General features: G+C 45.3%; 3 protein-coding genes across 4 annotated transcripts; 1 reads left to right on the top strand and 2 right to left on the bottom strand.

The window, feature by feature from the left end:
- Window positions 1-75: 75 nt before the first annotated feature.
- Window positions 76-4,952, bottom strand: SMG8 (SMG8 nonsense mediated mRNA decay factor). Of its 2 annotated transcripts, XM_069033477.1 has the most exons (5): window positions 3,230-4,941; window positions 2,316-2,461; window positions 1,236-1,931; window positions 1,056-1,145; window positions 76-519 (listed from the first exon to the last, which is right to left on the bottom strand). In XM_069033477.1, exons 1-5 carry the CDS (start codon window positions 4,911-4,913, stop codon window positions 322-324), a joined length of 2,814 nt encoding a protein of 937 aa, XP_068889578.1. In that variant the 5' UTR covers window positions 4,914-4,941; the 3' UTR covers window positions 76-321. The 2 variants fall into 2 exon arrangements, with proteins under 2 accessions (XP_068889578.1, XP_068889579.1); XM_069033478.1 differs by having other exon boundaries at window positions 1,056-1,931; window positions 3,230-4,952.
- A 196-nt stretch (window positions 4,953-5,148) lies between these two features.
- Window positions 5,149-10,068, bottom strand: PRR11 (proline rich 11). Its single transcript, XM_069033429.1, is given in 11 exon segments — window positions 5,149-5,835; window positions 6,177-6,273; window positions 6,362-6,421; window positions 6,534-6,643; window positions 7,146-7,244; window positions 7,385-7,633; window positions 7,901-8,023; window positions 8,217-8,364; window positions 8,785-8,896; window positions 9,579-9,618; window positions 9,621-10,068. Coding segments are annotated over 11 exon segments (1,221 nt in total). The 5' UTR covers window positions 9,738-10,068; the 3' UTR covers window positions 5,149-5,769.
- Window positions 10,069-10,206: 138 nt separating this feature from the next.
- SKA2 (spindle and kinetochore associated complex subunit 2) lies at window positions 10,207-19,714 on the top strand. Its single transcript, XM_069033430.1, has 7 exons — window positions 10,207-10,314; window positions 14,945-15,034; window positions 15,578-15,754; window positions 16,918-17,004; window positions 18,057-18,096; window positions 18,707-18,839; window positions 19,264-19,714. Exons 1-7 carry the CDS (start codon window positions 10,282-10,284, stop codon window positions 19,388-19,390), a joined length of 687 nt encoding a protein of 228 aa, XP_068889531.1. The 5' UTR covers window positions 10,207-10,281; the 3' UTR covers window positions 19,391-19,714.
- The last annotated feature ends 682 nt before the right edge of the window (window positions 19,715-20,396 follow it).

Here is a 20,396-nt window from a genome sequence, read left to right as displayed (position 1 = left end):
AATTTTTGAATATTCCTAAATAGGTATGTAAAAAGATAGGATGGGGTAAAGCACTGTCATCAAAACATCTAGTAATACAGGATCAGCACTTTATGAAAACCAGCTTTTATTTTTTACATATGAAAACTTATTAAAAGGAAAATTTACATGCCTCAGATTCCTTTTCCTGCTTTGATATCAACTTTATTTCCAATCTGACCGTGTTCAGTGAAATAGTGGGGGCTTCACACAATTGAAGTGACAACTTCTGGGTAACCAAAACCCATGAATTAGACTGAAGACAGCCTTCTTAAACTAAAACAGATCCACCCCAAACCATTCTCATTGTGTAATTGCTTTCAGTATTCCTCGGAGAACTTTGTAGCTCATTAACTGTTGGCTTTCTTTGGGAGGGAAGCAGGGCCCCCGTTCTGTCACGTATGCGTAGGGAAACCTCAGCACCCAGAGTCCATCAGAGGGAAGGGTGATTTCCTGCTTCTCAGGGTAAAATATAGGACAGGGTGGTGGCCCTGGTTGAACCTAAAACCAGAAGAAAACATGCGTAGGCAATCAAACATCATTACTACCTCAAAAAGGTAAAAAAATGCAAATGGCGCTTTTTCAAATGTGTATTTAAAAAATGGAGAAGATGGTGAAGAGTTAAGAAAACCAACATTCTTTTGCCTCCTAAATTCAAACAGTAACTAATAATAACTATCTGAGCAATAAGTCACTGCTTTTCTCCATGACATTTAAAATGACAAAGTCATTCTTACAGAGTCATTGTTAGCTTTTTTTTTTTTTAAAAAAGCCATTATTACAGTAGGGAATGCCAATAACTCATCCTTGATAAAACACTTTTTTAAACTTACTTTATACAAAGAATAAATTTGGCATCTTGAAGTATAAGAAATCCCAAGTGCTTATGGAACAAACACTTTTGGAAATGACTGTCCTGGCTGAAGTTGGTTTGAGTTGGAGTTTCTTGAGACTCTTTTCCTGTCACCCATGTCAAATAATGTTTCCACAACCACCCCTGCCTCTGCTGTTCCCAGATTCCCTCCTGCACTCCTTACCTGAGGCGTTAAGGTGATCTGCAGAGGAGCGTCAGGAACCACCACGAAGAGCCTCATGAACTGGGCATAGTGGGGCTTGAGGCCGCGTCCCTGCGTCGAGGACAGGATGTACAGGGGCATGTCGGAATTGAGCGCTTTCAGGGCAGATTCCTTTGGCCCCCCTCCCATCACCTTCATCACCTTATCAGGCCCTGAACACATGAACCTCCTCCCACGTGCGTCTTCATATTCAAAGCCCACAAAAGCTCGAGCGATGTCGTCCCTCCGCCGGCCTCTTCCCATCACCACCGCGCTTCTCTTCCCAGGAACAGCCTTGTTGGGTGCAGGCCAGGAATTGGTGTCTAAGTCTCCTTCATCTTCAGTTCTCGTCCTGATGACAATGTCCCAAGGCATTAAATAGTTTGTTCCCAGGATAAAGCCCTGTTGATCTAAGCCTGTGTGGAAGTTGTAAGCCTTAGCAGGCCCCAGCTTGACCAGTGACCAACTGGAGAATTTGGGCAGAAGGCCTTTGGGGCAATTGGAATGGAGCATCCCGGGGAGGTACTCAACAGTGGATGCCTGGCGATCAACCAGGCTCGGCCTCTTCTCACTCTTGGAGTCCCCGCTCTGCCCGTGGCTTTCTGCATTGTCCCCTCCACCCTGGGCATCGGGTGGGTAAGTGCCCAGGCTGCCCGTGGACTGGCCCAGGCTCAGGGCTAAGCTCAGGCCTGTGCTCTCTCCCTGAGTCTGAGGTTCCTTCTCCTTGAGTTTCTCGATCTCACCTTCCGGAGGGGCAGGTGATGATTCGTCCCGAGCAGGCGCTGGGTCAGGTGTGCTTGGCTGAAATATGGGGAAGTTGATGTGCTCCAGTTTTCCACAGCACTTCTCTTCCAGCAACTACAAGAAAGAAAACGTGGTTTAGTATCCACTCCGAGATGAGGGAGCTCAGTCACAACACTGAGCAGCTACAACTAAGATTCAGGAGGTTTGCACCACGTGAGAACCAAAGCAGCAGCGGGAACACAGCCCACAGACCTGTATATTTAAAATTCACATGAACCAACACAAAGCGTAAACAGGTACATAACCAGGTGCTCCTGTGTGTGTGCACTGGTGAAGACTGGAACTGCCCAGCCTGGTCAGCCCATTTCTGCTCCCAGAAATGTCTTCCCCAAGCAAGAAGTTGATAAGGTTAAGAGGAAAGTTGTGGTCACTTCAGAATACAGACTCTGCAGATGAAACAAAAGCACTGCTTCAAGTACCAATAGACCTAACAGTTACCTGGTAAAAATCATAATTAGCTGCTTTGATATCAAAGGGGTCCTCCCGAGGAGCTTGCTTCCTTCCACAGTTACAGGCACCAGTGGAACGAGCCCGGCTGTTGTGGTACAGAATCGGAGGATTTCTGTCTGCTTCTGGCTTTTCCCCTAAAAGCAAAATCAATCAAACCTTGGGTAAATTGCTCACCATTCAAAACCTTTTTTATTCCCTTCATCCATTGCTCCCTCCCTGCTATACAAATACACAAAGTGATTTGCCACCAGTTTGTCAAGCAACTCCTCCCTTTCCCACTTTTAATAATACAAAGATCCAGTGGAGTTTATACCACTAAACCAAATAGTCTTTGTTTTTACAACCTCCTCCTGAAGGCTCAAAGTTCTTCTGCCTGCAATAAACGTGCAGAAGTCAGTTTTGACTCCCTGATCCACCAATTATTTAAAACAAAGGGGGACACTTATGCTTTTTAGAGAACTTTGTTCTTACGCCCCTGTTATTAGAAGGACTCCGGTGTAATGCTTCTAATTAGCAAGACAGAATCAGTTACCACTAAATCAGAACATCAGAGTAACTACAAAAATCAGAGTTACTACTAACAGTGGACTGGCTCCTAAACATTACACAACATAAAAGAAACCTGCACAGCAGCTCTGCTATGATCCCACTGTACAGAGATGATGACAGAATCATTTGGGTTGGAAAAGACCTCTGAGATCATCGAGTCCAACCTTTGCCTGGTCACCACCTCGTCATTTAGAGCAGAGCACCGAGTGCCACATCCAGTCCTTGAACACAACGCTTTAAAGCTGCAAACTTTCATCTTCTGCAGCATTTCAGAATCCGTGCTTTCAGCCTAAGACATTTTAAAGCAGGTACAAAATTAACCATGACACCAAAGCACAAGTGAGCATCTTTACCTGCTTTGGGGAGCAGATGGAACTTGTGCACGCAGTGCTGGTCAGTCAAGCTCCGCTCCTCGCAGAGCTGGTGCCCGTTGCTCCAGAACTTGTAGCAGTCCTCGTTGAGCTGCATGGCGTATTTGTGGAAGGCTGGGCCCCGGGCGTGCTGGCTGTACACGCGCAGGGCCTGGGCCAACTGGTTCTTGTGCACTGTCATGGTGTAATTGTGGGGCAGGTTGGACTGGTAGGCACTGTGGGCCATGGGCAGAGCCTTCTGACAACGGTTTTCGGAGAACTTGGTGTCTATGTCTAAGTAGCCTTCCAAAACTTTGATGCTGCTCATGATTTTTGAGCTCAGCTCGCCACAGGTGGGGTCATCGTCTTTGCCTTCGATGGTCACTTCATACAGTTTTAGAGCTGCAGCCACCCACTTCTGGTAGGTCGGGAGCTCAAAGTGAGAGGGCTGTGGGTTCCTCCCCACACTGTCTTCGAAGCCCTTCTTGCTGAGCACCAGCTCCACGTGCTGCCACAAGAACTCCTTGAGGGTGCAGTCCACGAGCTGCCCAGAGGAGCTGGAGCTGCTGCTGGTGCTCTCTGCGTGGAAGGAGAGCTGCTGCCGGCCGTGCCTCATCATCTGATACCTCCTGGGTCCCGACAGGGTGGGAGCCAGCAGCGAGTCAGTCTCTCTCATAGTGCAGTTGCTCCTCAGCTGGTCCAGAAGCATGGCCACGGGATCATCTCCATCCTGAGGCCCACCGGCCACAATGTACACGAAAGCCTGGTTGGCTGGCACGGTGAACAGGCAGTTGATGCTCTGGTTGGTCAGCACCCTGCTCTTGCGGAAGATGCGGTAGATCTGATCCTCCAGAGCGTGCTGCAGCCTCCTCTTGGGGGAATGCTTCTTGGGGGGCGGCTTTTCCAGGTGACCACAGGGGTCCTGGCCCCTGCTTGGCAGCGGATCCACCTTCAAAGCCCCGTTGAGCTGGAAGAGGAAGAGGAGGCGTGGAGGGCATGGCCTGCAGTTGAGCTTCCACTCCTTGCCGACCGGGCAGTCCTTGATGGCAGCCTTCAGGGAGGGCAGCACCTTCTGCCGCAGCCCGTCCAGCGCCCTGAACACGCGGTCGTAGGTGATGTCGAAGGAGCAGGTGGGATGCACCAGCAGCAGGATGTGGCAGACGGAGAAGAGGTAGAGGAGGCTCAGGCAGTGCAGCTTCTCCTGGTGCTTCCAGAACTCGTGCGCCTCGGCGTGGGGCAGCGGGGCCGGGCCGCCGGAGGGGTGGCCGGGCCCGGCCTCCCGGTTCTCGGCCGCCGCCAGGTCCCTGCAGGCGCGCAGCAGCTGCGGCGTGTCGCAGATGGAGGTGAGCACCAGGTACAGCACGCGGCTCTCCTGGCTGTAGTACGCCTGCAGCTGGTTGTAGTCCTTTGTCGCCGGGTCACCCTCCTGCCCCGCGGCGCCGTCCGCCAGCTCGGGATCCTCCTCCGGGAACAGCGGGAACACCTGCCGGTCGCACACGGTGCTCACCAGGGCCTCCTTCTCGGAGCACAGCTGCAGCGCGGTTTTGCCGAAGATGCCCACCACGCACACCTCCTCCTCGCCGCCCGCCGCGCCGCCCGCCTCGGCCGCCAGCAGCAGCTCCCGCAGGCTCATGGGCCCCACGGCCGTGCCCATGGCCCCGGGCGGCCCGGCCCCGGGCAGCGGCATCGCCCGGCCCCGGCTCCGCTCCCGCCCGGAAGCGGCGGAGCCCCGGGCCCGGCCCCGCGCATGAGCGGCCCCGCCCCGGAGGGCGGGACACGGCGCAGGGAGCGGCGGCTGCGGGGGCGGCACCGCGCCTCGGGTGGGACTGCACAGCCAACACCGCCCCCGCGCCTCGGGGCCGCGCTCAGGGCTGTGCCACCGGCACTCACAGTCTGCCCTTGGCCCGGTCCGTGTCCTGAGCTGAGCCGCGGTGCACGCACAACCTCTGCCCACCCCTGAACTGGACTTGGAAGGAGGCTTGGAGTTGCTTGTTTTTAAGCAGTGCAGCCTTTTAATAGTGATCAGACACCAGCCAGCAGTGATACAGGGTGCAGCGGCCTCGTACATTTGTAGCCACAGACTCGAACTGTTTGTTGAATCTTGCAGCTTTCCACTTTAATAACATTAGTGCATTAAACTGTTGCTTTTCTTTGAAACTGTACAAATACCGTCACGATATTTTTTGTTAAAAAAAGATATAAAAGATATAAAAATACTGAATTTCAGCAAACACACATATTTGTATGACAAGCAGCACCAGTGCTGGGAACATAATAGTCCCTGCTTCAGCAGCACCCAGGTGTCAAAAGACTTGGGAAATTTCCTATTTTTTTTTCCCCATTATGAATGAAGATGCAACCAAATCGAGAGACATTAGAGAGCTAAAAAGCACAATCTGCTTTACATGGTTTCATAATGGCCCGTTCTCCTGTGCACTAGATTTACTTACAAATACATGTGCCTGAGTGTGATAAAAATGGGATTCAAGCGGCTTCCTGACCACAAATGGAAAATACATTGTTCCATAAACCTACTTTCCTTTTTACTTTTCATCAAAGCTGTTTGCAGCACTCAACCGTGCAGGCGAGGGACTCTTTGGGTGAGCCATCTGTCAAAAGAAGGGAAGGGTCAGAACTTGGATATCTGAACTCATCATCACTGAGGTAAAACAGTGCAATTCGTAGCTGAAACCATGAAACAGACACAGCAAAACATTCAAATAAGAGATGCTATTAACCCTCCCATTTTCTTCTTCTGCAAAGTGGAACTACGACTTCTAAAGTCGGCATTGAGGCACCCAATTGGCCACCAAAAAAGCGATTTTTCCTCCTGGGATTGTCAAATAACCTGCCATGGAATGTCCATTCTGCAGTGTCCTTCAATCAGTAAGGAATTCTGTGGATTTTAAAGCCACCTTATGAGTCCAAGAAGAGAAACAGAGTGACTTGCCTGAAATTTGCGCCGTAGTGCCTGTGTCATTATTGGTGTCAGCCCAGAGCCACTTTCAGTGTTTTCTTTATTATTTAGAGGAGTGCCACCAGGACTTCTGAAAGGGGAATCACAATGAGTTTGATTGGTTCTCTATTTTTTCTAGATTAGAAAAATAGAATTCAAGAGAATAAAAAGGAGCAGACCTTTGTATATCGACTTTCTTCAGATGTTTCCGAAGATCAATCTGATTTTTAGGGGAGGTACTAAGAGAACAAAAGAAATGGGTACAATGAAGTATTTTCCACTCAGTAAAAAATGCTAACCACTGTTTAAAACAGAAAAATCTAATATCAAAATAAGGAAGAAACATCTTACATTAAAGATTTTGTGGCATGAGCTGATGGCTTGGATTTAGGTCTCAGACTAACACTCTGTAGATCTGTAACTGTAATTAATGCCCTGCATGGCTTCACTGGTGATTGTTCCTAAAGCAAGGAAAGAAATGTTACCCCAAATAAAACTTCAGAAGGTCTCACTACCCTGAAATCCATGTAATATTTATACTCTGAAAGATTTTTGTGGTTTATGGCTTTTATGCTTTTTTTGAATTAATAAGATTTGAATGCGTCTTGGATAAAAATAGATTTATTTAGGAAAAAAACAACAAAAAAAAACCGCTAAACACTTCTGCAAACAAAATTCCAGCTGGGCAAAAGCAAGTCCAAAATCTACTGATAATATACAAAGCTACATGAAAGCTCCATGCCCTTAAATGTAAAATTAGAGCTGTCCTGAGTGCCAGGTGAGATTGGAGTTTGTCACTTTATTTCTTCCCTTCCAAAGCCCAGGTGCAGAATTAGAATGGTTACTTGAAACTGATCACTGGGTGTTTGGATGAGCATCAATTTTGCAGGAAATACAGCATTTCCAGGGTGGATTTTCCCTTGATACACCACCACCTATTCATCCCCGTGTCCTCCAGTTTACCTTGTCCATTCTCAGGTTGCTGTTTGTCTTCTTCAGTTTAACATTCAGGAGGTCTTTGAGGGTGATGTGCATGGGCCCATCCTTTTTCACTGGTGGTGCCTGAAAGCAAAGGGGTTTTGAAGGGAAATTAGGATGGGAAAGTGACTGAGCGCTCACAGAGAGGCTCATTCCCGATGAATCCAGGTCCAAAGAGAATGCAGACATGAAATCAAAAATAGAGGAACTTTCTGATTCCCTACCAGCAGTGGTTTGGAGGCTGTGCCCCGTTGGAGGAGGAGAGGTGCTGGAGGCAGTTTTGGTGGGGGCAGCGGTGGTGGTGGTGGAGGAGGAGGAGGAGGAGGAAGAGGAGGAGGAGGAGGGGGTATGGACACAGGCACAGATGCTGATGGTGGTGCATCCATCTCTGTCCCCACAGGAGCACCCAGAACTGGCTTATGACACCTTTGGCAAAGAGAACTTTCTGAAGACAAAGCTGCCACTCTGTTCATCTGAAAGCGACACAAATAAATGAAGAGAACATTAAATCTGCCAGCAAAAGTAGGTGGGATTTTAGACAACAAAGGTGCTGGCTAAGGTTCAGCTATAAGGATATAAACAGTTCCCTCCTGCTGTGAGGTAGCAGCAGTTTAGCAACTCTTGAGTGCAGAGAATGCCCCTGAGGAGCTGCTCAGATTTCAGTGTCTCTGCACTGACCACAGTTCCTTACATTCTCACACAGGCAAACGTTACCCTGCCCCAGCCGGACTGAGACTGACCTGGAGTGCTCCTTGTAGCTTGGAAAATTCACTTTCCAACTTCTCCAGCTTCTCCCTGAACATATTTAGTTCCCTAAGGTAGACTTGTGATGGAAATACGGTGTCTTTAACCACCTTAAAGCTCTAAGCACAAAAAGAAAGCAGATTATGTGTATTTGTGTGTTGACTTTCTTCAGATGTTTCTGAAGATCAATCTGATTTTTAGGAGGGTTACTAACAGAACAAAAGAAATTGGTACAATGAAGTATTTCCACAAAGTAAAAAGCATTAATCCCTGTTTAAAACAGAAAAATCTAATATCAGAGGAAGGATATACCTGTGCAACCCTGCTCTGGCACCACCAGTACAGAAATGATGCTGCTGTTGTCAAGGGTTTTACCACATTTTTTACGCTGGGCAAGGCTAAGGACCAGAGGGAGCACCTTGGGACTGGTGATGTGTTCAGAGGGAGATGAGCTGGTGACCTGAAACAGAACATCTCAGAATGAGGCCAGAACTTTATTTATCATCTCAGCCTCTAAAAAAGTTAACTGTGACCAATCATCTGGAAACTACAGGTAGGTACCAGCAGGTAACAACAGAGTAGAAGTGATCACAGAAACCTGGAAAGGCCAAGATACATATCAATAAAGGAGAGGGAGGAATCCTATTTGAAACACTTTTTTATTCAAACTGCTTTTCCTGGTTACTAATCATAGAAACATTAAGGTTGGAAAAGACCTCCAAGGTCATCATGTCCAGCCTTCAACTGAGTAACAAACCGAAAGATATGAAGTGCCACATCTACTTGGCACAAATCCTTCCCTCCTTTCCATGAACCATTGGGAGCAAACTGCAAACCCAGGTGTGGAGTGAAAAGGCAAAGTTCAAGCTGAGCCTCTTACCGTGGAGAGGAACAAACTGAGCCCTGAGGCGTTACAGCATTTCTCTTTTTTTCCAGTCGAAAATTTGCTCGGGCTCTTCGTTTCCGTTTGCATTTCTTATACCTTGCCATTGCTGGTGAAAAAGACACGTTTAAAATGAATGTAGAGAGCTAAACCAAATTATACATTGGGACAGAGATGCCACCAAAGAGAATAACGTGGGCTGCACCTCAGAAATCCAGTCAGAGGTTAGTCACAGCTGCCTTGGTGGAATTATCATGTACCAGTGATAAAAAACATATCCTTAATTTAGTATGATCCATGGAGACGTGTTTGTGCACGAGTAGTGAATGCAGAAAGCACCATTTTATATGAGCTTCTTTTTCCCTTTTCTATTTCTATCATAGATAGATAGCATTAATAAATAGCTATTATAAATACAATAAAAATATGAATGAATTAAATACATACATAAATATATTATAAATAATATTACAGACACGTATATAGATAAAGACGTAATTATAATATAAACTAAACAGAAACGTGATAACTATTAATATATAAACGGATGTTCAGTTTTTCTTTATCCTGAGGTGACAAGTACTGAATTTGGGGAAAATGACGCTTGGGGAGAACGGTGACAAAAGACACGAAGAATCCAGGGAAGCATGCTGAGGGCAGCCCGGGCCGGTCCCTGACCGGTGACCGGTAACACCCCAGCCCCGCTCACCCAGGACCCCGCAAGAGCGGAGACTCCTCTCTCCCTCTCTCTCCTCTCTCTCTCTCCCCCTCACACCCGCACCTACACACACCTGTGGGGGTATCCCCGGGGGTGTCCCGGGGGTGTCCCGGGGCCGCCCGGTCCCCCGGCCGCGCTCCGCGCCCGCCGCCGCCGCCGATTCAAACCGCTCCCCGCGCCGCGCCCAGCCAATGGCAGCGCCGCTCTCTGCCGGCCCCCCCACGCGGCGCATGTAAGCCGCGCGCTGATTGGCCGTCGCGTCGAGGCGCGCCCGCGCTCTACGGGAGAGGGGCCGGCGCTGCCCCGCCCCGTCCCGGGCGCGCTGAGGCGAGCGCCGCCGCCATTGGACGAGCGGGCTCGGTCCCGCCAATCGGCTGCGGGCAGCGCTCGCCTGGGGAAGGCCGGTGGGGTGAACGGGGAGAGCAGCGGCCCCGCCGGGGCTACCGGCGCAACCGGGAGAGGAGCGGGGAGGGGGAGCGGCGCCCCCGCCCCCTCAGGGCCGCAACAGACGGGCCCGCGCCGCTTCCCGCCAGCGCCGCGCGCCCCGCCCCGGCCAATCACCGCCGGAGCCCACTCCGGGCCAATGGGCTCGGCCGTACCTCGGAGCGGGTTTACATTCTCCGCGGGCCAATGGCGAGCGCGTCCCGCGAGCCGCGAGCCAATGGGAGGCGCGCGGCGAGTGACAGCTGGCCAATGGGCGCCGCCGACTCTCCCGTGCCGCGGCGCGGGGGGTGGGGATCTCCCCGCCGCCGCCTGAGGAATGTCAACTATTCAACATGGAGACGGCGGTTACCAGGCTCGAGACCCTGGTGAGGGCGGGCGGCGGCCGCGCTGAGGGGCGGCCGCGCCGCGGGCCGGTGGCGGCGGCGCCTCGGAGGGCGCGGGGCCGCCGCGGAAGGGAGGGAGGAAGGGAGGGAGAGCGGGGGCGCGGGCGCGGCGCGACGGAAGAGCGGCCGCTCAGCCGCGCCCGCGTTCCCCATCCGGGCCCTGAGCGCGGCCCGCGCCGCCCTCGATGGGGCGCCCGCCGGCCGCGTCCGGGTCAGGCGGGTTCGGCCGGGCCGGTCCATTCCGCCGCCCCCCCCGAGGGGCGGGGCTTGCGCCGCTCCATTCACCCCTCGGCACGGGGCAGGGCGCGGCCATTTCCCGCGCACCTGGGGGGAGCGGTGGGGGTGGGCGCGCTCATTGCCCGCCTTGCGGGGGGACGCGGCCGGGCCGTCCATGTCCCCGCGGCGGGAGGGGGGGCGCGGGGCAGAGTGGAGCTCCCGGACTAGTCCATTTTCTCCCAGCGGGGGGCGAGGGTGGAGCGCTCACCTGGGCTGGACCATTTTCGCTGCGGGGGGGAGAGGCGGGCTGGGCTGGTCCATTGGCGCGGGCGCGCGGGGGAAGCGGGGCGATGGCCCCCTCGGCCCTCCCTTCCCGAGCCCCAAATTCCTGTAGTTTTTCCAGCCTTTCTCTCCTTTCCAGTGCTCTGAGGCAGCCCCCCGAAGCACGACGGGGCTGTCCCATATGTAATGGTCGCCTCTCTGCCTGCCCCACTCCTGGAAAAGTGAAAAAAGGCAAAAATTAACCTCCCAAAAAAGAGCTGTGCTGTGTTTCCCCTCATTGGAGGGGCACTGCGAAGCTGTGTCCAACCAGCCAAGTTCTTTGTGCTCTCCCTCAAACCTTGGTCTTGCTTCTAAATAATGTTCTTACATTTTTACCCCATAGTGTAAGCTTCATCTTCCCATATATTAGTATTCTTTTTTAAGGCTAGTTTAATTCAGAAATATGTATAGAGATACTTGAGTTAGAGGTTTTATTTATTTATAGTCATGGTTTGTTTCTGTGTTTTATTGAAAGTGATTCTCATTTTAGGACATGTGAATAGGGAGGTGGTTTTGCTCCCTTTAAGTTAACGGGTGCTTTTATTCTGGAATTCAGAATAATCTCACATCTCACAGCTTTGTGCCTCTTGCGTTTCCTTCTGCTTTGTTGTTTCCTCGTCCTGGATTTCCTGTGAAGTCAGCTCTCTCCACAGAAGTGTGATAAAATAACACTTCTAGTTTCCCTGGAGGTTTTGACATGAATTTCATGGAAAGCTTCTTTTTAAAGTCTCATGGAAGCAGGGATAAAGTAATTAGTGGGAGCTTGAAGAGAACAATGGGTATGAAAATACCAGGTAATCAATGGTTATTTGTGACAGGAGCACCATAACATCTACAGTATTAGATTAATGATGGAAAAGATCATAAAACTGCTAATTTAAATAAGAATATGTCAAAGCCAGGTCGGAGCAACCTCATTTAGTGGGAGGTGTCCCTGCCCATGGCAGGGGTGGAATGGGATGAGCTTTAAGGTCCCTTCCCACCCAACCCATTCCATGATTCCCTGAACTCCAGGCGCTGTATTTCAGGACTCAGGACTGGGCTGCACAAGTTCCTTGGAGTCAGCTGGGATTTGGGATCTTTCCAGCAGCTTCAAGATGCGCAGTCAGGCCTGCAATGAACACACAGAGCATCCTTGTGCACAATCATCTCATTTACCTTTAATGCCCAGCCTGCACTGAGGGAAACTTTGTGGAGATCCATTTGCCAAAACGGGATAACAAATGGTTAAACTGTCAGATGAGCTGCAAGTGCTTCATTCAGAGCAATTCGGTTCATTGCTGTCACTGTTTTTTGGGATACTGCACCTCCTCTGTCCCTGAGTGGTGTCTGTCCAGTGCCCTTTTTATGTTGTACTACTGGTGATGATGCACAAAAAGCAGTGCAATGTTAAAAGGGCATTGGCCAGCAATACAATCTGCATTACTCTGTATTCTTATTATGGTTACAGTCACATCCCAAGTCACTGTCTGAGACCAGAAGGTGATTTGCAAAACAGCTGTAAAATGAGATTGCCACTGGTTTGTTTTTTCTTACTCATTGTCTTCTACTCACTTGCCAAGGAGAAACATTGACTGTCATTTAATGACAAATGCCATCATCTCTGTGTCTTAGAAATGGTCCAGGTGACTCAGCTCTGTGTACATCAGCAAACATCCCCCTCTCTCCACTCCATTCCCAGGTTTCTTTGCATTTTGTTAAGGATCTCAGCACCTTCAAACCCCAAGAGTTCTCAAGCTCTCAATATGAAGTTATTGTTGTGTTAAAAAACCCCACCTTCACTGAGATTTATGGAATACACCCTCCCTGTGATGGTGCTCTCACATTCCAGTGGTAAAGGACATCCCCAGAGTTGGGAAAGGAGTGCTTAAGTTCATTTTAATGTGATTCAGCACCTGCAAATTATAAAGAACAAACTTGGCTGTCTAGAAGATATTCCCTGTAATGCAGTTTAAGAACATCTGTGTGATGGCAGTTCAGAATCTTAGCTTGCTACGAGGCAAATCCAAGCAATAAATACACTTGGAAAATGGAGTTTCCAGTTTAAAAAGAACCAAAGAGTTTGAAATCGAATTTCTGACAGATCTGTTGAGCATTTTATTGAGTGGTTGGGTTTTTTTCCCCTCTTGATCAGTGGAATGACAGACTATGAATAATAATAATGTGAGTTTTTGTATGTGCGTGTTAGGACTTGGTGAGCTTTAACCTTATCCAACTCTTCACGATCCACAGAAACCTCTGGCTGAGTTGATGTGGTTTTTTCCTTTTTTTTTTGGTGAGTGTGTGATTGATTGTTGCCCAGAATTGTTGCTGCTAACGAGTGCTCTGACTTTATTGCACTACTGTACTATACAGAGAGCAGTGCAATAGTATTGTCAAAGCATCTGAGAGCAGAGCCCTCAGCACTGGCCTCACTCTTGCCTCAATTTCTAACATTTTCTTCTAAGCCTGTGAGTAAATTACAAATTCACACTTCAAACCCTGCATTTTCTATGTGGTTGCCATGAAATAATCATCCTACAAATGCTTCTGACCTGGAACATTAAGGGGAGATTTTTGCAGGTGGATGTTTCCTGAAATGCAGCAAGAAATAAATATTTATAAAATAAAAGCAGTCCTACTGAACTGTGTTAATCTTGTCACAAATCTTAATATTCTAGCCACATTTAGCTTCACATCCAGTTTTTAATGTCCTGAATCACTGTAGTAGCATGATGTTAGTTAGCTCCTTATGGAAGTCTCGGGTTATCAGTATTGAATATTTAATGGCTCATTTTGAAAGCAGCTCATATTCGTTGTCTGCTTTCCCAAAAACTGATCAAATGGAGGAGCTGGAAAAAAGCAAAAAATGTTCTTTTGGGAGTGCCTGCTGTGGAAATGAAAACCTACAAATATTTCTTAGTGGAGGAGAACAGAAACCATTGAGCAGTCGGGGAAGAAATCCCTCATGAACTCTTTAAAAATGTACAGTGTACTGAAAAGTATTTTATTCTTGGATTTTGTCCTGGCTGGTTTCTGGGGCAGGTGTAGGAAGGAGTTTTCTTGGGCAGATGGTGAGTTATGGCAGTACTGGGTGAAAGCTTTCCCCTTGATTTATAGATGCACAGGCTCTTCACTAGATTTATTTTCCTTTTCTTAAGCTATTATTTGAAAATGTACTGGAGGTGTATGAAACATCATCCATCTTCACTCCCTCAGAAAGAGGCTTTCACTGGAGAGTATCCTGGATCAAATCCTGTTCCTTCAGGCTGAGTTTCCAGATCCTCAAAGGCATTAATGGCCATTCCTGAAGGTGGATCCCAAGGCTGATGTTTAATACATAAATTTCCCTTTGGAATCCCAGCCTGACCACAGACTCTGAATATTTGTTACTTTACAACACTGCCTGTAACAAATGCAGCCTTACTTTGATCCTTAAAAAAAAATCACTTTGGGGTTAATCTCAATATAAACAGTGAAAACCAAGTTAAGGAAGTCACAACCATTTTAAACTTGCTTTCATCATTGTCTCTTCTGTGACTGTAAAATCACTGAGTTATTATGTCAAAGAATTAATGAGTTGCTTGGGAGCTGGGAAAACTGCCTTTCTTGAAAGTGGAAGTCTTTAATAGATATTAAAATTGCAGACTAAAATTAATTAAGTAGTAATGCTATCAGCAGACTGTTTTACAAGGCAATTAGACAATTCTCTGGTGGCTTATTTATCCCAAGGAAAGAAAAGTGATGTCATCAATTTTATGAGCTGTTAGTCAGTCTGTTTTATCAGGGAATAATAAAATGTTTTGTGGGTATTAAAACCATCTGAAAGAACACATCCCTAATATGATTATTAATAAAAGCTCTGATGATACTCTTGGATCCTGAATTTACTCATAACCTCCTCTGTGTAAATAACTGAGTGTTGTAGTTTTGCTGACAGAACTCTTAATATTTGAAAAAATTAAATTTGAAAACTTTTATGGTCCCTGAACCTTTCAAAGGGAGGCAGCTGCCTCCTGCTTTCCTGAAACACAGTTTGGGGTTTGTCTGCAGTTTTTGGTTTTTAATATACTGTGCCTGACCTTAAATATTTTAGTTCCAGAAAGCAGAATCTGATCTGGATTATATTCAGCACAGAGTGGAGTTTGAAATATTGAAAAGTCTTCCTGATGATACAGCAGCAGAGGTAGTATTTTCAGATTAAATTCAATTTTTTTGCATGAAGTTGGTAATAAATGGATATTTTACTTTAAACTTGAAATATATGTGATTGTTCTTTCATCTGTTGTCAGGCTTTTATTATTATTATTACTATTATTATTATTATTATTAAGTATTTGCTCATATATCAAGATAAGTGGCCTAATATGAATTCAAACCAAACTCCTTTGGTTTCTTGGGACAGTGAAATTCTCCCATGTTTTGCTCTGAGAAATTAGTGGTGTTAACACCTAAATTCAGGCCACAGATTCCAATCTGAGCTAAAACTCACCCTTGCTCTGAGATCCAAGATAAACTTGCCAACAAGCAATGACCAAATTCAGCTTTGGGGGAGAGATGAGAGGAAAACAATAAATGACATACAAATAAGTCCTTTTCTCTGGTACATTTTCATTGTAAAGGGTCATTTCTTGTTAAATTTTGGTGTCTCCAACAGCTGCACTTTTAACTGATTTGTGGCCACATTAATTTTCTCATCTTACATAATTTAAATATTCTACTCACACAGGAGAATCCAGTTGCTCTCCTGAAAGAACTCCCAGTGCTGAAATCCCGTTACAAATCCCTGTGTGTGCAGATGGAAAAAATTTCCATGGAGCAGAAGGAATCCATGGAGAGCATCCGTGCTGCCCTGGAGAAGACAATGGAGATAGTTCAGGCACTACAGCAACGAACTGAGCTGGAGGTGGTATTTTCATTTAAATCACTTTGTTTTCACTCCCGGGAAGGAACATGAGCTTTGTAACCTTTATGTAGCACGAGTGGTTCCACTGGAAACTGTTGTTTGTGCAGACTCTTAGAAGATAAGGAGGCAGTTTCCCAGAAGGAATGCTGGCAGGATTGAAGCTCTTTCTGTAAATCCCAATCCCCAGCAGTTACAGCTGGTGGTGGTCAGATTTGGAGCTGAGGAGTGTGAATAGTGACACAGTTTGGGTCATTTCATAGGAATCAGCACCTCTGTGCACAGCTGTGTCCCAGGGCCACACTGACAGGTTTTAGAAGTAGACACCTTAACGAAAATAGAAAGTGAAGCCAGTTTTAAAAGGCTAAAAAGCTTTTAGATGGCAAATGTATTTTCACTGTCTGAAGGGAGAAAGTTAAAACCATTGTAACAAACACCCTGGGATTGCTGTTACTCCAAAGCTGTTTTTCCTAAGATAATGTTTAAGTTGTTAAAAAACCCAACAACAAACAACATTTTCGTAAGTGGTCTTCAGACACTGCTTCATTACTGAAGAGATTGTGAAAGCATTAATTTTGTCCCTTTACAAATAAGGTGATTTAGATCAATATTCCAATGACAGTGCCAGGAGATTGGGTTTAATCTGTCAACAGCTCTGGGCAAGTTACTGGTAACTTTTTATAGACAATATGGGCTGTATCATGATTTAAAAGACAGTAGTTATATGTCACAGAAAGGAAAACAGATCATATCTCACTGTGTTTCAAGGATATTTTTCCCAGAATAATTTTATACTTGGGATTTTCTTAAAGTGGAAGATCCTTTTCTTGAGTTATATGTAGAGCTTTAGGTAAAGATTTTCTTGTACTTTCTGTATTTCTTAAACCAAAGATGGATTAAACTTCTGGAGAAATGTAAGTCTTCTTGTTTTTAATTGAAAAAATTATCTTATTTGACTAATTTATAGTATTGGTACTAGAGGAAGATTATGGTTGATTTTTCAGAAATACTTTGCTTGTACATTTGCTTTCAGTGGAAGGAAATTAGGAGTCTACTGTCAGTTTCCATGAGCAAAAGGCTGCACAAGCATTGAGTCCTTCTGTAAATATCATCACCTCAGGAACTGAAGTATCAGACTTCTCTGTGTTTGCTTTTTTTTTTCCCAGAGCTTGCCTCTGTCAGCAGAAGAACAGACTGCAGCTCAGCAGTTAAACTTGCAAACTGGAAAAGAAGTGGAATTGCCAGTGGAAGAGGTAATTAGGGCATGGAGTGTCAGTATTCCAGAAACCTTTAATCCTGAGTGCAGCTCAATGCAGAAGGGGCTGATTTGGTGATTTAATACCTCTCAAATGAATGGAATTTTTCAGGAATGGGATTAAGTTCTTTAACAAACTTCTTCATTTTTATTCTATACAGATTAAGCTTTTTTAATTGTTCCAATTAGATGGTCCACAAAGGAAAAATTAGCTTTGATGGAAGACTTTGTTCCTGTTATTTTTTAATTGGGATGTGTTTATGTTTCTTGTCAGAGATGCAGTTGGTTGGTCTTGTTGATCTTCTTGATAAAGAAACATTTGGGTGGGAGTGAGGAATGTCATTGATTCAAACCAAAGTATCTCAAAGTGGGGAGAAATTTAATTTCCTTTGAAATATTCAACAGATTTTGGGATATGAGTAACAATCTATTCTAACTGCAATGCAATAGAACATAGATCTAAATTAATATTTGTTAAAAAGCCAGATCTTCTCCCATAGCTCAATATGTAATTATCCAATATAATTATCTGCGAATATTTGCTCTGGGTCTCATATTAAAAATATTAAATAAGCTTAACAGAGGGTGTTTCTCTGTTGGACCTTTTCTTTTTCTACTTCCCCTCACTGCCCACTGTCACAGGAGACCTCACTTCCTGTCCCTTTGTTGCTTGTTGGTTTGCATGAAGCCTGTCCAATTCCTGCAGCTTCACTCCCTCTTTGTTTGCAAATATCGGCTCCTCCCTTGATAAGTGCTCTCAGTTTATGTCCATTATTAATTCTAAATCGTGCAGTGCTTTCAGATCCATGCTGGAAAGCTGGAGACACTCATCTGACTTGCATATAAATCTTTCTGTATCCATTTTAAACTTCATGTATTTGAAACTGTGTTTAATCCCTAAGATTTTGCTGATGACTTCAGATCATAGCAAGATCTTTGGTTATCCAATGGTAAAATGTAATTAATGTCAATTTCATGCAGAAATGAAAGTGTAAAAAATGATTTCTAGGCAAAATACTAACAAATACTGACATTATTGTTTATTTTTAGCCATCCTGTCCAGGACCTACAGTCCCTGACTCAGCTGAAGGTGGGTGCTGAAAAAATAAACTTCCAACTGTTTTCTTCTCATAGAAGCTGTGATAGGCAGTAAATTCACTGTTTTCAGTCTCAAGCACCAGTATCTACTGGTTTTATGTGAAGAATTTAGACTTTACAAGAAGGACCTGACCCCTTAGTTACATTCCATGAGTAGTTGTCGTGTTTCTGGGATTTTTTTTTTTCTTGCTTTTGATGGGACTGAAGTGGAAAACTGTTGTGTTTATGGTCTGGAAGAAATGGTGCACTAATCTTACCTGAGAATAGCTCTTTTTAAATCCATTTATCCCTGCTTTGAGAAAGGAATTTGCACAGTTGGTTTTGGTTGTTTTTTTAAAAAAACAAGACCAACTAGTCATTGACAGACCAAATTTATCAATTCTCATCAGATCTCAAATTAAATGATTTTTTACTAAGTCTCCAGATACAGTGATTGTTTCTTCTTTCCTTTCCCTTGCTGGAAAATCTTCCTTTAGTCCCACCTAGGGGAGTTATTAAACAGTAATGGAAGTACTTTCTATCTTTGACCCAATTTCTGAAGAAACAAATATTTTCCATTTCCAGTTTTTTTTAACAAATATTTTCTATTTCCAACTTTTTAGACCCCCAGTTCAAACCATTGACTGAGGAAACATTTATGAGTGTGCCCAGGAGCGTCAGAAGCACTGTCAAATTAGCAGACTTGAACTATTTGTACAAGGGGTTATTTAACCACTTCGTTGTAAAGAAGAACAGGTAAGACTCAAAGCCATGCATTAAAAGAATTTTATAAACTGTAAAGAATTTCAGCCTTTTCAAATTAAATAAAACCAGCGATTTAAGCATTCACTGCCATGTTGTAACTTCAAAAAGCCCTGACACTAAACTGTGAGCCCAAACTCTGCTCTCCCCTCACCAACCCCTCTCTGGGGTGAGTGCTGGGGATTTCTTACAGGCTGATATTACAAAAACAGGAAGTTTTTGACTCAGAAATTCTGTCTCTTTAACCCTAAGATTAGAAATGACTGCTGTGATTTGAGGTATCACAGAAAAGTTGATGGTAATATGAATAAGTTTGAGATTTACAGAGCACTTAGAAAAATGCTTGATTAAACAGCATGTGCGTTTTAGCCTTTTTCTGCCAGACCTGATGTTTTACTAAATTGTTTTTGTCTTACAGAGCAGCACTGAGTATTTCACAGATGAACAAGATGAATATGAAAGCCACCGACTCAAGAATTCAAATCCTGAAAGAACTCGGGATTGTGGAACTCAACAAACAAGGAAATGTTAAATTAGCTGTGTAAATGAAAGCTCATCTGTCACAGAAGCATCTTGGTCACAGCTCCTGGATTATTAAGGAACAGGAATTTCTCCGGAACAAGAGTTTAAAGTCCACTGTTGGGAAGTTGTTAATGTTTATGTATACACATTCTGTTGATAATATTTGGAATTGGAGAGTTCAAAAACACTGAGGTTGGCACTTTACCTTGCCTGTTTAAAGGATTATGGTTGATGCATTTTTGAGGAATGTTGTGACACTTCCTTGCTGCATTCCTGAGGGGGTTCTAAAGCCTCTTAATTGTACTTGCATTCCTGAATAAAGATTTATTATACTTTTGTTTACATGACTCCTGACCCCTGAACCTGCTCCCTGACCTGATTAATTTTCCTTTGATGTGAAATCCTTTGGGTTTTTTACAGTCCAGCTGGGGTCAGAAGGGATTTCTGGGCACTGGCCAGTCCAAGCCCCTGGACTGCAGCGCAGGGCAGGGTCCTGAAAATTCCCAAGGATGAAGAGTTTACAACCTCTGTTACACTGTTTGGCCACCCTAACAGTGAAAACCATTCTTATGTTTACTATTTCTATATTTTTGTATTTTTATATATGTAATATAGATATTTTGTATCTTATTTTTTACATTGATGTTGTTACATTTCAGCCTAATCTGAGAAAGTAAGATACCTGAAGTTGTATTCAGTTTTTTTCTTATGAAAAATTGTGTCTGTCAAAGGAAAGTTTAAATTAGTGCTCTTAGGCAGGGAAAGGCTGGTTTCTGAACTCATCTGTGAACTGCTTTAGGGTTTGATGGGAAAAGAAACAGGCTGGGTATTGAAAAGAACAGGAACAACTTGATTTTTTGATGTCCGCTGCCAAGTGTGCCCTTTTACCTACGAGTAACTTATCAGCTTCAAGCAATTAATCGGTTTCACAAACTGATTTAGTAGTTTTTAATCACACTGATCTACTTCCAATAGAGGTCTCGATCCTTGCTGCCACTACAGTCAGCAGCGTTAAATATTTAATTTATT

This window comes from Aphelocoma coerulescens, chromosome 19 (assembly GCF_041296385.1).
Source record: "Aphelocoma coerulescens isolate FSJ_1873_10779 chromosome 19, UR_Acoe_1.0, whole genome shotgun sequence".
Lineage (NCBI taxonomy): Eukaryota > Metazoa > Chordata > Aves > Passeriformes > Corvidae > Aphelocoma > Aphelocoma coerulescens.
Note: the sequence above shows the minus strand (reverse complement) of the source record. Positions and strands in the feature narration are given on the sequence as shown.